Source organism: Acomys minous, assembly GCF_964271855.1.
Source record: "Acomys minous genome assembly, chromosome: 10".
NCBI lineage: Eukaryota > Metazoa > Chordata > Mammalia > Rodentia > Muridae > Acomys > Acomys minous.
The window spans coordinates 32,508,709-32,529,448 of NC_140491.1; the positions used below are offsets into that span (position 1 = coordinate 32,508,709).

Sequence of the window (20,740 nt, forward strand, 5' to 3'; positions counted from 1 at the left end):
GGGGGGGGCAAGGGGCGGGGCTACACCAAGATGTCAAAAAGAGCCTAGGCAGGTGCTTCCTATGCCTGCTTGCCTGGAATCCTGGCACTTGCAAAAACCCTGAGTTGGAGATGCTCAATGCTCCTTGTAAAAAGAAACTGAGGCACACTGGACAGCAACCTGTTCTAGATCTAAGAGAGCCCTGGTTGAAAGCAGATGGGTCCCTCCCTAGCTAAGGGTACACTCCCCAGCTGAAAATGGAAGTATCTGCCCCAATGTCCCCAAGAGGAGTGATGTGGAGCAGGAGGGGTCTGGGTTTGGAGCCTTGCTGAGCCTCTCTGCACAGGAGGGCAGAGGAGGAGTGAGTACCTCTATGGAGGAGAGCTGGACTTTTCATGTCTCTGGGGTTGCGGTCAGGTCCCTGGCTGGGTTTGGGGTATTCTGAGGAAGCTCCCGTTCCCCAGGCCATCGTCGTGGGCCGGCAGACCCATCACTCAAAGTGCATCCCCACACCAGGCAGGCGGGGAGCAAGAGGCGACGGGTGGGTCCCCATCAGGCCGGGGCGGGGTCCCGTGGGGCTGGGGCGGGGCTGGCGGCGGGCAGGGCCGCCTCTTCCAGCCAGGGCGGGCGGCCCTCGCCTTTAAACGTCTGCGGACAGTCGGCAAAGGAAAGGCCCGGGTCAGTCGGTACACTATGCTCTTGCGCTCCCGGCTAGAGTGCGCCTGAGCCTCCCGGACCTCGGTGTTCCCGCAGGTCTCGGGCTGCCTTCTCACCGCGATGCAGGGGTGCGCGTTGTTCCCCGCCGCGCTGGCCGCGCTGGCCACGCTGGCTGTGTTGGCGCTGGCTCGGGAGTCCCCGGCGGCGCCATGCCCTGCACGCTGCGACGTGTCGCGCTGTCCGAGCCCGCGCTGCCCGGGGGGCTATGTGCCGGATCTCTGCAACTGCTGCCTGGTGTGCGCCGCCAGCGAAGGCGAGCCCTGCGGCAGTCCCTTAGACTCGCCATGTGGGGACAGTCTGGAGTGCGTGCGCGGGGTATGCCGCTGCCGTTGGACCCACGCCGTCTGTGGTACAGACGGGCACACCTATGCCGACGTGTGCGCGCTGCAGGCCGCCAGTCGTCGTGCGCTACAGATCTCTGGAACGCCCGTGCGCCAGCTGCAGAAGGGCGCCTGCCCCTCTGGTAAGCTCCATCAGGAATCCAAAGTCTTGCTCTAAGGAAACTTAGGCCCGCTCTCTGAGTACCACTGGGCAGCCTTGTAGGAACAGTGCAGACAAGCGGCTCGCTTTCTAGATGGAGAAACTGGGGCGCCAAGAGGTAAATATTGTCTCCTAAGCCACAGCACGAGTTACAATTGAAACCTCTTTTGGCAACCTGGTAGTGTCTGGTGAGGCTGTGAGGCTCTGACCCAGCCACGCTTGCATTTCTTTAGAAGTCTACCAGTGGTTTAGAAGGCAACGAGTGGCTGGCAGTCTTTTCTAGCCTGTCTTCAGTTTCTGCTCTCTGGGTTTTCTTTTCTTCTGTCAACGTGTGCTGGGTGCTAATTCTTGGGTCTTGCTGTCTGAGATGCGGCGGGGTTGGGGGCGGGGGCGGGTTCATGGTGGCCAGGCACCTGGGCTACCCTGCTGCTATCTTGGTTGTATTTGGTATACCCTCCCCTGTTCTCCCATGTGACAGGTACTATCCGCACCAGGCTTTGGGCAGGGATGGAGGTGGATATTGGACCTCACAGATTGAGCCATTTATTTAAAAAAAAAAAAGAAAAGAACAAAAATTCCTCTCTGTGTCTGGCTGTCTCTTAACTGGTAACAGTGCATGGCATGGAGCAGACAGGTATCTTTCACTAAGAACAACAGAACTGGCTGAGAGTCTGTGGGTGTTGGCAACACCTCGGGCTTCATGGATTCACTGTTTTTAGTTGTGTTGCTTCATTGTCTTCTGGGTACTGGTCTGAATGGCCTGATGACAGGCCTGGGAGAGACCCACACAAGGAATATTTAGCTCCAGGACAATGCATGCTGGGCCCCAGTGTTAATTCCTATCCTGGGGGACATTACTGCTGCAGTAGGATAAGGGCCCCTCAAGAGGGGTGTTGAGTTGGGACAGTAAATGGGGCTTCCCGGAAAAGATGGGGGAGGGTAGAGAGACCTGGACAGAGCAGAGGTCAAGATCTGGTCTAGAGCACTGCCCACTACCAAAACTCAAGGTGCCAAGGATTTGTTGGCCCTGAAGCCAGATAGGAAGGGCACATCACCAGAGATGTCAACAAGCCAGGCTCTGCCACCCATCCTCAAAGGGCCAATTAAAGCAATGTGGCCACATTGGGGGAAAAGGAGCAAAGAAGTCTAGTGACAGCTCCCCATGTGCATCTAGGGGTCCTGGCATGACATTTAGGTTTAAATAGAGGGACAGAAGTATATATGGCCAAGCAGCTCTAGCCCATCCTTGACCCATCACTCTCAGCTCCAGTCTCTCCCGCAGGCTGGCTGGATGCATCCTTCTTACTGGCTGCTGCCTTCCGTCTCCTCCCAGCATGAGATTCCTGGGGGAAACTGCAGTTCCTCAGGGTCCATTGTCTCAGTAGTCTGCTAGCCAGGTGGAGTGGCACGAGTGGTCTTCACAAGTCTTCATTCCTGGTAAGATGGTTACAGCTAGCCAGGGCCAATGACCTTGAACCTGACACACCTGTCCATTGCCCACTTTGACCTGCTGCCTACTCCAGGGGCATCATCTGCACAGGCCGCTATCTCCCCGATGCTCAGAAGCTTCACACGCTAGTGTGAGTGCCAGGCTCACTCCATGCAGATGGAGGCTGGCCCAGTTCCTTGCTGCTGAATACTGCCCAGGGATGGTAGTAGCCCGGCTGTCTCTGTTTCTCCCAGCTCAGCTGACAGCACTGCCCCAGGACACTGAGGTTCTCAGCCTCTGCCACTGTGCAGCTGTCATCACCTCTTGTCCACTGTGAGGGCGCTTGCTAATCAGTCTGACCACAAACCACAATGCCTAGATGCTCTGGATTCGTGTATGTGCTGGGGGGCAGGGAGAGCTGGTGAGCCCCACTTGCAGGAGATGTCTGAGAAGGAGCCTCCTGTGGGTCTCAGAACAGATTGGGTAGTAAAGGTAGTAAAGGGAGACCAAGCCAGCACTGGTTTTTGCTGCCTTCCACCTCCCTTATCCTCCTGCATCACTTTACCTAGCAGCCAGGTGGCCCTGGTCAGTCTGTCCTACGTGTTACTAACAAGACCCCCTCCAGCCGACCCCTATACTTACCTGGACTCTCAGGCCCTGTTTCTGCCACCTTCCACCCACCCACCCCTCCATTATCATTATCTGGGACCTTCTCATTCTCTGGCTACCTTATGGTTTCTCTCTGGCCTACCTCAGGGCCTTTGCACATGTGCTACCCGCTTGCCCACAGTTCCCTCCCTCTTCCTTCACTTAGTAGGGTTCTTCTTTCTGGCCTCAGATGTCTCACTGCCTTGCGCTGTCCTCCCTACCACTGTGCCTTGCGGCTAGGTCTGTACCACCTGTCCACTGGCCTGTCTGGTCTCTTTGTTTCTTGCTCCCTCTGGGCCTCATGGCAAGGGTGGGTGCAGCACCTGGTTGCACAGAGTAGGTGGTGTTATATAACTGTCTGGCCTCATGGGTCCCTGGAGCTCTCCTGGTCCCTGTTAGATGGTTCATTTGGGAGTGAAGGAAGCTGCCGAGTCCCACCTGCGTGTTAGAACAGCATTCTCAAGAGAAGGGTCCCTTTGCTAGGAATACCTGCACTTGGGGGTCTGCTTGTAGGTGTTTGCCTGCTGGCTCCCTGGGGTCCACATCCCACAGGCCCTGTGGTGGTAGACACCCACCTGTTACTGGCGCTCAGAACTGAGAGCGCAGTTCCCACACAGATTTAATAGGCAGCATTTAGTGCACGAGGCCCTTCCAGCCTCTCCCAGCCTGTTTATTTTAGAGCTTTGGTTGGCTTTTGTGTTCACTCCTCTTAGCGGCTTCTAAGGGGCTCTGAATTCCACATTTGAGACTAACCAGGCAAGAAGATGCATCCACTATCTGCTGGGACAGCAGAACTGGACAGCGGTTATGACTGTGGGTGGGGCCTGGCAGGGTTCCAGCAGCTTGATATGTTTATTTGATGGTGGGTAGGATTGTGTGTCATGGCCTGTGAGTCCAGAAGTTCTGTCTAAGCCATGTCCCTTTCTTCATCCATCTCCAGGGCATGCAGAGGTGGCCATGGGGTTGTGTGAGGATAATGTTACTTAGACACTCACCATGACGGTCAGCCTGCCAACCCCGTGTCCTACATCATCAAGAGTCTGTGTGTGCTCACTACATGCACGACAGGCCTGTGCACTGCAAGCTCTGCCTGTGTATCCATGGTACCAGCATGGCCTGAAGGCCTCGTACACCTCCAGATGCGGCTCTAGGCCCTGAATATCCAGACCCTGAACTCAAAGGCCTCCCCTCCTGGGTCCCAGCTCCAGTCCCAGACTCTTGTACCCAGTATCACTTTTCTTCGCACACATAGTCCCCTTGCCAAATGTGCCGATCCTCCATTTCTCAAGGCCCAGGCCAAGAGGGCCCCAACCCTAAGGCCACACTTGTCCTCCCACAGAAAGCCTCTCTAGGACAGTGGTTCTTAACCTTTCTAAAGCTGTGACCCTTTAATACAGTTCCTCATGTTGTGGTGACCCCCCCCAACCATAAAATTATTGTCATTGCTACTTCGTAACTGTAAGTTTGCTAGTGTTATAAATCGTAACGTAAATATCTGATCTGCAGGATTTCTGACATGTGACCCCAAGGGGGTCGTGACCCACAGGTTGAGAACCACTGCTCTAGGGTATCTCCTTGCTTGGGTACCTGAGCCAGGCTACTCCTGGAAGTGAGCAGACAGAGTGAAGCACACAACTCCTACCGCTTCAGCCGTGCCTCAGCTTTCCTGCCTGGGTGGCTGATCAGTTTGCTGTTTTTCCTTCTCCTAAAAGCTTGCCTGTCCCGAAGTGACTCACATCCCCTGGCCACAAACATCAGCTTAAGATCCGTCTGGTTCCCAGGGGGCCATGCTGCTGTCTGAGGCCCCTCAGACCCAGGATCTGCCCAAGGAATGGAAGATAGCAGAGGGCAGCTGCCCATCCTGGAGCCTCCATGTCACACACCACGTCTCCTTCACAGCTACAGCCCAGGGCACCAGCCCAGGTGCAAGGCACGAAGCATCGCACACCGGCATAGGGCGCCAGGCCCAGCGTCGGCTTCACTGACCTTTCCAAGGCTGATACAGTGGCTGTTTTATAGGTTAGAGAAAAAGGCTTAGAGAGATCAGAGTGGCCTGCCCAAGGCACACAGCCAGACCCCTTAACCTAGGCACGGGCTAGCTCTGTGCTGCTCTTTGGGAGAGTATAACAGCTGGTTAGCGTCTAAAAGAGCCCAGCCTTGACCTGCCTTTGGCTTGGGGCCAGCCTGGCGCCTCTGGCTGTGAAATTCCAGGCTCTGTTGGCTGAGTCAACTCCTGCAGGAGATGCTGCCTGCTCACTGCTGTGTTGTGAGGCCTGTTCTCACCTCACAGAGATTCCCACCTCCCCTTATGGAAATGCTCTTCCACCTGTGACTGAGAGGGAAGGGGCAGTAAAAACTGGTGAGTGTGGGGCGCTCAGTGCCGCCTTCAGTCTCCCAGTCGCATCTGCGCAGGAAATGCGCCGTGTCTAGATTTATTTGCTGTCTCCCATGAGGCCTCTCACCATACCAAGCCTACATGTTCATAATCTCAATTGGCTGATGACCCAGGGGGAGATGCCATGTTGTCTCCCTATAAGGAAAGAGAGGCTCAGTGGACTCAGGAGACTTGTAGGGCCTTTCTGTTAAGAAAGAGGAGAGCTGGGGGACACCACTGAGTGAGACATGGGGATCAGAACCAGGCGGCCTTTTATGTCAAGTGTGCTGGCTGGGCTAACACTTGCGCGTCATGTGCACTGTACAGCTCCGGGGGATACAGGTATGGCTCCCTGTTAATAATGATAATGGAACTGTGCAGCACACAGCCCCTGTAACGGTGCAAGGTGCCCCTGTGGTGTGTCTTGGTCATTCATCTTCCTATTCCGTGCCTTTACATCCTTATCTCTACCATGGCAGTTGTGACCATCGAGAGCTAGCCCAGCACCCTGCTTGAGGGTCATCCACTCTCACTTAAGTAGGACTGCTGGAGGTGGAGCCCTGAGGCCACCTTCCCTCCCTATAAGGGTTACTTCTTACAGCCCGCCTTTCTTCTAGAAGGACCCAGACACCTGGCCCAGATGGTTGTGCTCTGTGTCAGGATGTGGAATAAAAATTCCGGGCCTTTGGATTCTGTTTATTTTTGAAAAACAACAAAACACAACACAAAACAAAAAAGTAGAGCCAACAGCTGAGTGTGCTGAGACTAGGCCTTCAAAACTTGCCCTCACCCCCCACCGCCTGCCATGGGGGGGGCTGTTAAGAAACCCCAAATAAACAGAGCTGTTTCCTGGCCCAGCCAGGCGGGTTCATGTGGGAAGGCTGTGGTGGGGGCTTGGGGCCCTCTATGTGACTCATGGTGACTCATCTGAGAGCGCGGGCTGGATTAAAGGGCCATGCCTGCCGGGCTGCAGGCTTCCCTGACCTGGAGAAGGCCTAGGCTTGCCGTTCTAGGGTGGCATTCATACGCAACCTCAGGTTTTTTGTGCTGTAAAATGGGCATGGTTGCTGCTTGAGGGTAGGGGTTCCAAGCTAGTGGCCGGACTGAGCAGGTTCTGGCTGGTGACTGCATCCTTTGCTTCCCTCTTTCCAGGAAGTTCATGGGGCTGACTGTGGATCATCCCCACAGAGCAGCAATGACTGGTCTGTGGGGTGATCCAGATGTGTCTCTGTATGGGGTGCTAGCGCTGGGGAGTCGGGACCACGTATAGTATCTCTCTGTTTGTTCTGTGTTCCTGAGCGTGGAGAACCAGCTGAAAGCAGGGTGTGCTGTCCAGGGACCTTGATCCAGGCCTTGACACTCACCACCACCACGCCCATGCGTAGTCCTATCTGACAAGGTCCTGAAGGTTAGTCTGAAAGACAAGTAGCCTAGGAGCTTGGAAGAGCACTGTGGTGGGACTGTTGACAGGCTTGAGCCACCAGGTCAGAGCCCAAGTAGCCTGGGGACACAGGGACTCATGTGTCAGGACTTGGCTCTTACCTCAGTTCTACCATTACCCATAGTGGCCCTGGCAGGCCATGCGGGCAGAGCCTGGGGAGGGTTCTGTGGCTCCTGATTGAGCCCCGGTATAGACTTGGCAGTAAAGCAGACAGGGTAATCTGTTCTCCATACTGTCTGTGAGAAGGGAAGTGTTTGCTCCTCCTTGGTTACAGACACACTGGTCTCAGGTCTCAATCCACTTAGACAAGCTCTCTGGTCACCTCCTACCAGTCAGGGGCAGCACGGGGCTTTGCCTGTACAGGAGCCCTCATCTCACCTCCAGCCCTGTTCACACTTCTCTGTCCTTCGCTGGTCACTTGCTGCCCCTCATTGCCAGTGGACACCAGGGCTGGGTTCACAAAGGCTGTGGGCAGGTAAGACGGGCGGGGGCTGGGGGGAGTGCACTGGAAACCTGGATAAGAATTGTTTCATAAGCCTTGATTTCCCCACCTTTACTGTTGCAGCTCCATTCCCCGTAGGGTGCCATCCTAAGAGTCAGGGACAGCACTAGCTCATGATTGTTTCAAAGGCCAGGCTGTGTTCTGCACCCCTCTTGGGACTGCTGCTGTGGACATGTTTTCCTGGGACATATCCCAGGAAGTGGTGGCTTTCTGGGACAGGGAATGTCATTGTTTACATTTACATTGGTTCACCCAGGCCCCAAGAGGGGTCACCTTCAGCCCCGCTTGTCAGATGGGAAAGTCAGGGCCCAGAGACGGTAAGTGACTTGTTACAGGCCACACAGCTAGAAGACAGCAGGTCCAGCTGAGGCCAGTTGTGTGCGGCTCCCAGTCCTGTGCTCCTTTTAGAACCCAGGAACCTCCCATAAGCACTGCCAAGCAGCATGGTGTTAGAGATCAGGACCTGGAGGTCTCAGCACAGGCTCCTGTCACCCACATGCCTCAGGCCTGTGGTCCTGGCAAGCCACAGGCCTGTTGCTGATGGCGGCAGAAATCTGAGCCAGTGATGAAGGTTCTGGGGGACGTTTATGTGTTGCCTGGCAAGTAGACCTGGGCTATGGCCAAGTCAGACAAAGGCGGGGTGCTCTGTCCACTCAGGAATCTATAGCCCTGCCAATGAGGAAGGGCCTCACAGAGGCCAGATGGGGTGGCTCAGGAGGGGAGGCCTCAGGGGCTTTCACTGTGCCCTTATCTATCAGTACACTGGTCCTTAGGCAGAGAGAGGCAGATGGTCCCCTCTCCAACACCCTCTTGTTACATGGGAGCAGGCAAGGGTCCAGGGGCGCTGGCCCGCAGCATCAGCACTGTGCTTCTGACAGTAAAGATCTAAACCTCTCTAAAACTCCTGCCCAGCCCTGAAGAGTCCAGTGGGAAAAAACACAGAGGCTGAATTCCCAGAAGCCCCAGTTAACCAACCATTCTTCAGGATAAGCCACCCCCCCCAGTGTTTGAGGAATGGGGTACAGAGCATACTGACATGGGTTCCGAGTCCAGGCAGGGGTCGCCAGCAGGCCTCTTCCACCCTGAGCTTATCGGCTGCTGAAGCCCGCAGATCTCACTGACACCCTTGGTCCTTGCCGCCAGCGCAGGTCTCCACCAGCTGACCAGCCCGCGGTACAAGTTCAACTTCATCGCCGATGTGGTGGAGAAGATCGCACCAGCCGTGGTCCATATAGAGCTCTTCCTGAGGTGCGTACTGCGCCCCCCTACCCCCCCCCCGACCCCACCCCCGCCGCCCAAGTTGTTCTGCAGCTTCCTAGTCATTCCTAGTTGCCTTGTTGCCTGCTGCCACCCAAAGGAGACCTCACTCCCAGCAGCTGGAGGCATAGCAAGTGGTGGGATGGGATGCATAGAAGCTGTTAAAACGTAGGGTCCCTGGGGGCTGAAGGTTAGCCTAAAGCCTAGGAGTCTAGGAGTTAGAGAGAGCCAGGGGACAGTGCCACCAAGGCGACAATTCAATAGGACAAGTGTGTCTGGATCAGGCACAAGGGAAGACGTGCCAACTTGTGTCTAAATGTGGAGGGAAGGGAGGACTGAGTAAAGGTGGGTGAATAGAGAAGCAGGTTTGTCCATGGGAGAGGAAGTCCACTGTATGTTGTGTGCTCTAGCCTCCTGGAAGGATCTCTTTTTACAGACAGGGGTGGCGCCTCCTTCCTTCCTCCCACACCCAGTATTCTATCCCAGAGATGTCTGTGCTGGAAGAGGAGGCCCTGCCTTCTGGACACACCAGCTGAGGCCCCATCACTCACATCCGGTCCTGAGGTCTCAATTTAGACCCCCCAGAGAGAGACCGGTTGCAGCAGGAGCCTCGGGACTCCAGACACAACAATCTCCACCCTTCTCACCCTGCAGCTGAGTGGAGAGAGCCAGCCTGGCATGGCGGAGCCAGACAGGAGCCCACCTGATAGGGATCAGGGAAGCTGGTGACCGGCTTATTAGTCTGACTCTGGGGTGGAGCTGCCTGGTTGCTGATGTCAGTCACCATCCCTGCCTCTGTGCTCTATGGCCAGCTGAGGGTCAGAACACTTAACCACTTGCCCACTAACAGAGGCAGGAGTCTCACAGTGGCAAGACAGGCGCAGGGTATGTGAAGGGAGGAGAATGGGCTGCACTCATCCAGGGTCTAGCCTGAGCTCTAGACCATGTAGGCTCTGAGTCTGTTTTCTTAAGCCATCCTGGGCCCCCTGCTGTTGGAAGAGCCAGATGCCTCGGCCTCTGTGGGACTGTGGGACGCTTCTGCCAGCCGGGTCCCTGCTGTGATTGACAGCGTATAGACCTATGCATCCCAAGGCCTTTCCTGTTTACTTGCCTGTGGTACTCTCCCATGAGCCCAGGAGGTGGTTCTGAAGTTTCCCTGTCACGAGGTGGGAACAGAGGCTTTAACTGAATACACACACACACACACACACACACACACACACTCCCATATCACATACACACCACATAAACAATATACACATACACACACCCCCATACTACACACAAACACCATACATATACACCACACACACACACACACACACACACACACACACACACACTCCCATTCCACATACATACCACACAAACATCATACACATACACACACCTCTACCATACACAAACACTATACATATACAACACACACACACACACACACACACACACACACACACACACACACACACCACAGACACACACAGCACACATACACTATCCCACCTGGAGCCCGGGGTCTCACTCCAGGCTGTCTGATCCTGGACAGAGCATCCTCTTGCACTATGTGATTTTCCCTGCCCTTGCCTATGGCCCTGGGGTAAAATCCGAGACACATCATTGAAAAAACACCCAATGGAAGCACTAAGAGGCTGTCTCAGCCAAAGGGAGTTGAGGAGGGACTGTGTCCCTAGAGAGCCTGGGGCACTAGCCCTAAGCTGGCTAATCACAGGCAAAGGCAGCTTGGCAGCAGTGACATCAGACCCATGAAGCTAAAACCTCATGGGTGGGTAAGGCCCAGGTCAGGCAGACAGCAGAGCTTCCCAGCCACAATCCTTGGCCTGTGGGGCCCTGTTTGCAGCCTTGAGAGGAGCTGGGTGTAGCAGTCCTGTGGGGCTTCTCATAAAGACATGGCTGGTAAATGAATACTAGTCATGGACACTGTAGTTATCGTGCAGGAAGCTAAGCAGCCTGACGTGGCAGGAACCCTGCTTCGCTCTGCCTCCTCCTGCCCCGACCCCAGCAAGTAGTTCCATATCTCGGGGCCTCAGTCTCCCTGGAGAGCTTTGTACAGCAGTCGGTACTCAGGGCCAAGTCACAAACACCCACAGACAGGAGGCTTAAACAATGGGGCACGTTGCCTCTTAGCTCTGGAGGTTGAAGTCCAAGGTCAAGTGTCAGCGTGGCACCGCCCCCTCCCCAGCCCTCCCCCCCCCCCCCCCCGCTCCGACTGCCCTCCCCCGGGCTACCTCTTAACTTCTAGTGGTTCCAAGTGTCCTCTGGTTGGAGGGCATACTTCCCACCTGTTCCTCTTCCAGCTTCCTGACTTCTAAAGCCACTGATGCACGGGCATAGGGCCCCTCACTCCATCAGAATGTCACAACCCTGTCACGCCTACAGAAACCCACTTCCAAATGAGGTCACACCCATGGAGCTGAGGCCAGGACTTGATGGTATCTGTTTTGGGGGCACTGATCCACAAGTCTCTCATGAACTTTGAATGAACTTGTCCCTGGCTCCAGGGACCAGTTAGGATGCTTGCTGCTCTCCCTGGTCTCGCCAGGGACCAGGTGACATTTTGAAAAGACTGACACATGCTCATAAACTGTGTGCTCCTTCATCTGCTTAGTGTCCTCAGGTCCTGTGTCCTTTTCTGTGTCACTCTGAGGAAGGTCCCAAGCTGCACCAACCTTCTGTTCCCTCCCATCCGGAAAGTAGGGTCAATGCTCCTTAAGCAGATGGCCCCTTTCCCAGATGGGAAGATTGAGTCTCAGAGAGGGCTTACGGAGCTTGCCTAAGGGCAGCTAGGTCACAGGTGGGGTTGGACTAGAATCCTGACTGTCTCCAGGGCCCTGCTGTCAGGCATTGGCGCCACTGTGGGCTGGTGTGCGCTGACATGTCAACAGGTACTATCTCTCTCTGCAGCAAACTGCAGATCAGAGATGACCGTCATATCTTTATGGCCATGAACTGGACCCAGCTTCTATGTTGTCAAGGCAACACCCACAAGTGTCAACCTCAACTCAAATCCAGGTGGCAGAAGGAATGGTCTCCTCAAAGCCTGTGTTCTTCCCCCCCCCCCCTCCCCTCACATGGCTCTGCTCCTTCCACCATCCTGATTTCCCTAGGCCAAGGCCTTGCCCTGAATGTCCCTATGCTTCCCTGTGCAGACACCCTCTGTTTGGCCGAAATGTGCCATTGTCCAGTGGTTCAGGCTTCATCATGTCAGAAGCCGGTTTGATTATCACCAACGCCCACGTGGTCTCCAGTTCCAACACTGCCTCAGGCCGGCAGCAGCTGAAGGTGCAGCTGCAGAGCGGGGATGCCTATGAGGCCACAATCCAGGATATTGACAAGAAGTCGGACATCGCCACTATCGTAATCCACCCCAAGGTGAGTGAGACGGCACACCTCTGTCTGTCCCAGCAACGCCTCCCCAGACTGCACAGCTGCACTAGCTCAGCCTTCCCAGGGGATGTCAGGGACCTGAGACCCAGGGCCACTGGCCCCAAACCGCCCTTGCCCAAGGTGCCAACACCAGGAGCAAGCAGGACATAGGAGGGAGGGGGCAGCATCTCATACCTCCCAACCTCTCTATTGTTCTATCTGGACCCACATCTGAGGTTCCCTGTCCCTGTGGGATGATAGACCTGGGAAGTCAGTCCCCCCTCCCCAACCTTCCACCTCTGTGCCCACACTTACTGTGGCCACCCAGGCAGACCTGTGCCAAAGCCACAGAACCCTCGATGGTCCCCAGCAGCTTCTAGGATCCCAGGCAGTCTTCTTGTTTGTGGCACAGTCCTTGGGAGTCTCTGGGAGGAAGGACTTTCATTGCTTTTTGTTTGTTTCTTTTTGTTTTTGTTTTTCTTTTTGTTTTTGTTTTTCAAGACAGGGGTTCTCTGTGTGTAGTCTTGGCTGTCCTGGACTCTCTTTGTAGACCAGGCTGGCCTTGAACTCACAGCGATCCGCCTGCCTCTGCCTCCCGAGTGCTGGGATTAAAGGTGTGCGCCACCACGCCCAACCCATCATTGCCTAGAATCTTACAGAGACAAACGAGGCCTTGGGAAGATTATAATTCTCATCACTTGTAATCTGAGGGGAAACTACACTTGGCGATGTTAGATCACACACCTATGGTCCTGGCTACCAGTGGCAGGACCAACCTGCCAGACCTAGATGCCAGCCTTCCTCAAACCAGTTTTTATTGCATTCAGTGGTACCACTGCATGGCTCTGGGATAGCCATGGGGGGTGAGGGGTTCCTGTATCTCTGTGTGAAACACAGTGTTCAAACACCTAGTGTAATAGAGATGGCCTCAATTTCCCTGTGTGCCTATGTTAAGAGATCAAGGGGTGCTGGAGAGATGGCTCAGCAGTTAAGGGCACTGACTTCTCTTTCAGAAGATTCAGGTTCAATTCCCAGCAACCACATGGCAGTTCACGACTGTCTGTAACTTCAAGATCTGACACCCTCACACAGATATACATGTAGGCAAACCACAAATGTACATGAAATAAAAATAAATAAATTATTTAAGAAAAAAGAGAGAGATCAAGAATTCCAAACTAGGGTTCCCAGGTTCTTAACAGGGCTCCAGGAGCTATATACTCCTCCATGGGGGGGGGCAGGGGGGAGGCGCCTTTGTTGAGTCCAAGCCTGGTGGCATTTGTAGTTTTCAGTTGGCTTGCAGAGCAAACTGTCACTACTAAATCTCAGGCTGAGTTGGGAAGTAGCACAGGGCTTTAATCCCAGCACTCGAGAGTTAGAGGTAGGTGGGTCTCTGTGAGTCTGAGGCCAACCTTGTTTACCTAGTGGGTTCTAGGTTAGCCAGGGATACATAGAGAGTCTGTGTCTCGGAGAATAAACAAACCTCCAAGTTCAAGGATGTCAGAGGCCAGGCCCAGCCAGGATGCTCTGGACCATCTCATGACAGACATTCCTGGCCTCCTAAGACAAGCCTTGGCTCTGTGGGCTCCAGCCCCAGTCTCAGCCAGCTGCCGGCCTGGCCTCAGTTCCCAGTGGAGACGTGGCCCAGCCTGGTCGGTCTCCTGGCTGTGAATAGCCTCCTTCCACTCCAGAAACCAGCCTGACAGGATCCCTCTCTGCGGTCTGAGCCTCCATCCTCTCTCACACACATCCCCCTTCTCCTTCCAGAAAAAGCTCCCTGTGTTGCTCCTGGGTCACTCGGCAGACCTGCGGCCTGGCGAGTTCGTGGTGGCCATCGGCAGCCCCTTTGCCCTGCAGAACACTGTGACAACGGGCATTGTCAGCACTGCCCAGCGGGATGGCAAGGAACTGGGCCTCCGAGACTCAGACATGGACTATATCCAGACAGATGCCATCATCAATGTGAGTCCCATGGGCAAGACCTACCTCGGCGGCCCCCGACCAGCTCTTTCTGTGTCCCATCATACAGAACACTTCTAGCTAGGAAAGCCTTTTTAAATCTCATGTAAAGCACTCACCCAGAGACTGCCTTCCAGAGGTGGCCCTCCTTGGACAGTTGCAGAGATGGGTGGCCCAGTCATACCCCTGGAAGATCTCAGCCTGCCCCACACAGCTTGTCACTTTACTAGCATTAAGGTTATGCTGGACGGCACCACTACATTCACATAGCTCCAAGCCTGGGTACCTTGGTATGTGCCTGCGTACCTGCCATGACGTATAGCTGAGCCATTAATGTCTGTAGAGATGACCAAACTTCAGACACTGCCTGTCCTGCAGGTGCCTAGCAACTGGCAAACTGTGTACACACAGAAGCACATGGTTTGTGCAGAGACCTGGAGGGTCAGTGGGGTGGCTGCCCGCTGGTGTCTGAGCACCAAGGCAGAGGGAGTCAATTCTGGTGACCCATCTTATCGCTGGCTGGAGCCTGTAGTGGGGAAAGAACTTGGGGACCCTCCGGGGTTACATGGCACAGCTAACACGGTGTTTCCTCCTCTGCAGTATGGGAACTCTGGAGGACCCCTGGTGAACCTGGTAAGTGTCCCCTAATGTGCAGTGTCTGGTTTTCTGAGGCTTTGCTCACACAGAGGCACAGGCTGGAGGTAGAGACAAGCCCTGTGATGCAGGCCTAGGACCTGCATGTCTGGAGGTCAGTAGTGTGGCTGGGTTGGAGGCCTAGGAAGATCTGAGCCCCAGGACCATGCTGCCTAGAATCCTCAGGGACAAATGACAACAGTTCCCTGGCTGGGAACATGTGCTCTCCAGTGGCACCGGGCAATGGGGACCCAGATCTGACTGCCCTGGGTCTTGCTGTCCTCAGTCATAATTTAAGGTGAGAGGAGAGAGCATGCCCACGAGCTCTGTTGCCCTCACTCTGTATTCTAGAATCAGGTCAGCTTCATTAGGGCAGGAGGCTTAGCTGGGATCCCAGGCTCTGAGGATGCGATGAGAATTGCCCCAAGGGAACTTATCCACACAGCGGGCAGTGTCTACACTTGACGGGCTTGCATGCTACATGAGTACCCGGGGAGACTCTGAAGGGACACAAGCCTCCCCACTAAGGAGCATTTTAGTGACGGCGTGGAGATGAAGGAATAGGCGGGGGAAGGGAATGCCACCGACAAGACACAGCACATGAGGGCACCACTAGGGTGGGAGACGACAGCAATGGAGCCAGCCATGGGCTGGGGCTGTGTCCAGCTGGCACTCAGGGGATGTGTGCATGTGGCTTCCTCCTCCACACTCATGATTCTCCAAGCTAGGTTGCCGGTGGAGAGAGGCTCATGTGGTAGGGCCTGGGCTAGATTCTTAGGTTTCTGTTCTAGGTCCCCAAAACTTTCTCCAACAAACTGGCAGTGCCCTGGCTGTGTTGTCTAGCACAAGCATCCCATACCCCTCTCATGGTCAGGCTTTTGGGAAGGGTCCCTACCCAGGAGTGGGTCCTACTGACTGGAGCAGTTCCTGCTCTGGTGGCACTGGCCCCATGAAGTCGGACAGGGTGGGAGGTGAGCTCAAAACAGATTATGGGCTGTTGTTCTGGCCCCACCCACCGGTCTCTGCTTTCATAAGGAAGGGATAGAAGGGGACCAGGTCTCTGATGAAAAGAGATGGTGTTCATGTGCAGGGGGCACTGTCCTAGGGCAGAGGAGCTGGAGCTAAGAAGGCAACCTAATAACTTCCTTAGAAGCCCTTTCTAGGGGTAACAGATAAGGAGGATTTGGAGGTGAGGTACAGAGGGATAGCGTCACTGAGCCCAATGTAACCCAGAGAGCTGTCTTTATAGGATAACTGGGGGCTGCCTGGGCATCTCAGTCAGATTCTGGCAGCCATCTCTGCCTCTGGAAAGTATGCTCTCACAGCCAGCCCAGCACCAGTCTGTGGTTTGCTTGCACCCGCACCCCCCTGAGTAACCCCCACACTCTGCTCACTCTCCCCAGGATGGTGAGGTCATCGGCATCAACACACTCAAAGTTGCAGCTGGCATCTCCTTTGCCATCCCCTCAGATCGCATCACGCGCTTCCTCTCCGAGTTCCAAAACAAGCATGTGAAAGGTAAAGAGCTTACCAGAGGGGCAGGTAAGGCAGGGCTCCCCAGGATGGGGCCCAGCCCCATGAAGCTAGCCAGGACCCATCTGCAGGGGCTACATACCCCATGTTTACCCCTAGACTAGCTCCTTCACCCTCCCCAAACGAGGAGGCCCCAGGGCATCGCTTCTCCAGCTTCTCGTAGGGCCTTCCTCCATGCCTCTCCAGCTCCTGTACCCATTCACACCCCGCTCCTCCAGACAGCTTCTCCCCAGGTGCCACTATCCAAGCTTGGACTCCCAGGACTCCTCTTAGTTGACAGAAAATTGTGTTTCCTTCCTTCCACCCACCTGTCCGTCCGTCCATCCATCCATCCATCCATCCATCATTCATCTACGCACACACTCAACCCTTTATCCATGCATTCATCTACTTATCCATTCCCCAGCCCATTCATCTGTATGCCAGTCCACCCATCCCTTCTATTTATTGTTCCATCCATTCATCCATTTACCCATTTGTCCGCTCAACTACCCACTCATCTGATCACTCATCAATTTATTTATCCATCCATCCATTCATTCATCCATCCATCCATCCACCTACCAGTCTACCACTCATCCACACATTCATTCACCTCCTCACTAATCTTTCCACCTATCCATCCATCCATTTATACATCCACCCATTCATTCATTTATCTATCTATCCATCCACTCACTCAATTTTTATTTCTCCAACCATCCATTCACCCATCAGTTCCTCTTCCCTGACATTCACTCATTCACCTGCCCACCAGTCTACCCACTCACCTGTCCATCCTTACATCCATTTATCCATCTTTCCATCTATCCACATGCCCACTCACTCCTCCGTTCTTCCACCAATTTGCTCACACATATCCACCCACTCATCTGCCCATTCCTCCTCTTAGCCTTCCATCTATCTACGCATCTACTTGTACACACACCCAGTCACTCATCCACTCTCTCACTCATCCACCCATCCATGGATTCATCCATTTATTCACCCACCTGTCCTCCTTCATCCTATCCATTCACACAGCCACTCATCCATCTACCCATCGCTTTTCAGCCTGAGTCATAGAGTCAGCCTAGTAGGGTATCCTTTGTTTCAAAGAGGCAAAGCTCAAGAACCCAATCCTTGGGAGTCGCCTCCTGCCAGCCCCATCCTCTCATCCCAGTCTAAACAGGGATTTCCAGTTTCCCTTGCTCTCCTGGGTGGCCATCTGCATCCCTCTAGGGAGAAGGCTTGCCAAGGACAAGGTAGCTCTCCAGGTGAGAGCATTCTAATCCTTTTTGTTGGTTATCATGACCATTATCCAGAAAAGGGCCCCACTTCTGGTCTCAGGTTCCTGGAGGCCCCGCCCTTCCTATTTTCAGCCCAGTGACCTTCCAGTTGCCATGTGTCTCCCACACCCACCTCCTGGCTGATGCCCAGGTCTGACCCCACCCTGCTGCCCCAACCCTCACACTGCTTCCCTGTCTCCTCCTAGCCCTCTCACCAGCACTGCACTGAGAGCAGGGGGCCTTCCTCCTGCTTGGCCCCTCCTTTGCGACCCTGCCAGCCACACACACGGACCCCAGTACAGCCAAGACTGATCCCATGAAGAACTGCAATAGAGGAGCCTCGTTCTGTTCCAAATGGCCCTATGTGAAGATGACAGGAGCAGGCAGAGCCTGTCCCTCCCAGGAATCCGAGGCACCTTCTGGTGAACAGTGGGAATTAACCACCCTTTCTCTTGACTGGTAGGAAGCTCAGAATTAGACCACGGTTTTGAGACCATTGGTAGCCATGGCCCTTTCGCTAGCGACCAAGGCTTTCCAGTTTATCCTGTTTATGGGATCGGAGCTCCACCCACACAGACTGGCCCGTGGGTGACTGCTATGCTGGAAACAGGCCAGTGGCCTCTTGTCCCCTCATTCCCTCTTCTACTCTCAGACTCTGTTGTAGAGCAACTGTCCTAGTCACAGTGTCCTAGTCACCCACCCAGCCTGGGTTCTAGGGAAATGCTCATTCTCCCTCTCCCCCTCCCCCCCACCCCTCTTCCCCCCCACCCCTATCCTTAGTGCTCTGCTGTCACCTAAGGACAGTACCTGCCATCTGAGGGGCTGATGAGGCTTAGAGAAGGGGAATCTGTTGACTTAAAGTCTTTCTGAAATTTGTGCTTATTTATGCCTTTTCATTTTAAAATAAAAACCTCAGATGATCTGAAACGAACTAATCTAAGTTCTTTAACACATTCCTCTTATTAAAACAAGGAGGCACTGAGTTCATCTCCTTTCTCACCCAGATGTTGGTACAGGGCCCTCTGATAGTTTTCAGATCCTCGAGTGACTAGAGAGGTACTGTTCAGGGATGCTGTCCCTTTGGCTTTGACCCAGGAACTTCTGGGTGACAGGAGAGACGGTCTGTGGGCAAGGCACACCCCTGCCTCCTAGGGTCACAGATTCCCTTTGGAGAACTCCCAAGCCTGGGGGAGTCCCAGAGGAGGAAGTGAGTGGGCCTAGGGAGTACAGTGGACCCACTCCAGAGGTAGAGTCTGGAGCAGGATCTTGGGCTGGGCCCTGAGCAGAGCAGCAGTTTGGCTGTGCCTCTCTGCATCCCTCAGGGGACAGCTCTAGGAACATTGACAGGTGACGATAGGCTAGCCTTGAACCCTAGCCTCAGCTCTTTCCCAAGTCTAGGCAGTCAGAGAAAGTGTTTGACTGGTGGGACTGCCCTGCCCTCTCCTATGTTGTGCACACAGCCCTCTGTGCCGTCCCTCAAGTTGGGAGAGAAACCCAGAGGACCTGGGATGATATGACACCAGAATGATGAGCCTGACAGGAGATATGGGGAGCGGAGGAGCTCAGGAAATGGGGGTGTGCCTATCCTAGCAATGAGCAGTACAGGATAGATAGCCCAGCATCCCAGGAGGCCAGTGCAGGGGAGGAGGTGTTGAGAAGACAGGGTGTTGAGAGGGCAGGGGCTCTACATGGACTAAGTGTTTTGGGGTACTGCGGAGTAGGCATCACTGGGTGTTGTGGGGCCGGGTCAGTGGCTGAGAGGAGGTAAGGATGCATAAGGGGATAGCCACTTTCTCATGGTTGAGCCAGGCTTTGTTCAAAGCTTGAAGTGCTGGGGTTTAGCCAAAAAGCAAGAGGTAGTATGGAAGCCAGGGAGGGACTGATGTTCTGAAAGGGGGAAGGGGTCAACCAGAAGCTGAGGCGCTGTCACAGAGCTGGCTGAGGTTCCTTTGCCCTGACCTAAGAGAAGTCACACACAAGCAAAGGGCAGCTCCCTTAGTGTTGATAGTCCTGAGATCCAGGGGTTCACAGACTGAGCTTCCAAAGGTCCAAGAATAATTGCTCTAGGGTGTTGGGGACCCTCTGCTTCTCAACTCTTCCCACCGCTCTCCACTTCTAGAGACTACTTGTCTCCGCCCTGTCTCTCAGCTCTTCGGCTCTTCGTGGTCTTTCGGTCTGTGGTATTGTTTCTTGGCCATCTTTCAGTCTACCCTCTGTCGATCTCTTCAGAGTTTCCGGTGTATCTCTTGGTGGCTCTCTGGAACTCTTAGCTGCCTCTTGGGGCTACGGCTCTGAGCTTTGGGTGTCAGGGTCTATAGCTCTTCGGTGACTCTCTGGAACTCTCAGCTGCCTCCTTGCTGCTGCCAACCAGGCCGGGGAACTTTGAGTTTTCTGTCTGCTTTCTGTGGAACCAGTTCAGCCCATTCTACTCGTGATAAAAATCAGAAGCAGGCAAAAGACCAGTCAGGAAAAAGCCTTTATAGGGGCTGGAGTGATGTGTCCTTATATAGCTAGAAAGAGCAAAGGGTGAGATTCTACCAATCACAGCACAGCTTCCTGTCCACCAATCATAAGCATCTTATGCGCATAGCCACTTTTCTGCCAATCACAAGCAGTTTGTGACTGACAGCTCCCACCGTCTCAGGGGAGGTCTGTCTCGCTCCCCCATCCCCCCTAGCCTCCCCCCCACCTCCCACCCCCGCCACGAAACTTATTGAAGATTGCTGCTGCCAGGGCTACAGCATCTGCATCTATGGACAGGGTTGTCTCGAGGTCACCAAGGCTTCTCAAGGCTGAAGTGAGGCATCCCAGAACTGTCTGGAGCTGGCCTGACTGGAGTGAGACCACCCCCCTCCTGGCTCCAGTGGCAGCTGTGGCTGCAGAGGTTCTTACAGCTGGAGTGGAGCTCCCCCTGAGGACTGTAGAATGTACATAACAGCCATACTGGCTGCCAAAGAAGGGTTTGCTTGATTTTTATAACCTCCCTCCCCCCCAACCCTCCTTCTCCCGACTCTTGCTCAAGGATGAGAGGCAGAAGGACCTGTCATGCCATTCAGGGACTCCCAAAAGCTTACCCCATTTAAAGAAGGAACCAACCTAGAAACACTAAAACCTTCTTACACCAAGAAACCTATAG

At 54.4% G+C, this 20,740-nt stretch overlaps 1 protein-coding gene across 2 annotated transcripts in view; it reads left to right on the forward strand.

Moving 5' to 3' along the window:
• The first annotated feature begins 585 nt into the window (after window positions 1-585).
• Window positions 586-20,740, forward strand: part of HTRA3 (HtrA serine peptidase 3) — a 28,447-nt gene continuing 8,292 nt past the window's right edge. Inside the window, exons 1-7 of one of the 2 annotated variants that reach the window (XM_084799209.1) lie at window positions 586-1,159; window positions 8,719-8,818; window positions 11,995-12,217; window positions 13,979-14,173; window positions 14,771-14,803; window positions 16,207-16,321; window positions 17,811-18,530. In XM_084799209.1, the coding sequence (XP_084655335.1) occupies window positions 757-1,159; window positions 8,719-8,818; window positions 11,995-12,217; window positions 13,979-14,173; window positions 14,771-14,803; window positions 16,207-16,321; window positions 17,811-17,833 (1,092 nt within the window). In that variant the 5' untranslated portion in view covers window positions 586-756 and the 3' untranslated portion in view covers window positions 17,834-18,530. Of the gene's footprint in view, window positions 1,160-8,718; window positions 8,819-11,994; window positions 12,218-13,978; window positions 14,174-14,770; window positions 14,804-16,206; window positions 16,322-17,810; window positions 18,531-20,740 lie in introns of those variants that run through there. The other variant, XM_084799208.1, reaches the window with a different exon arrangement.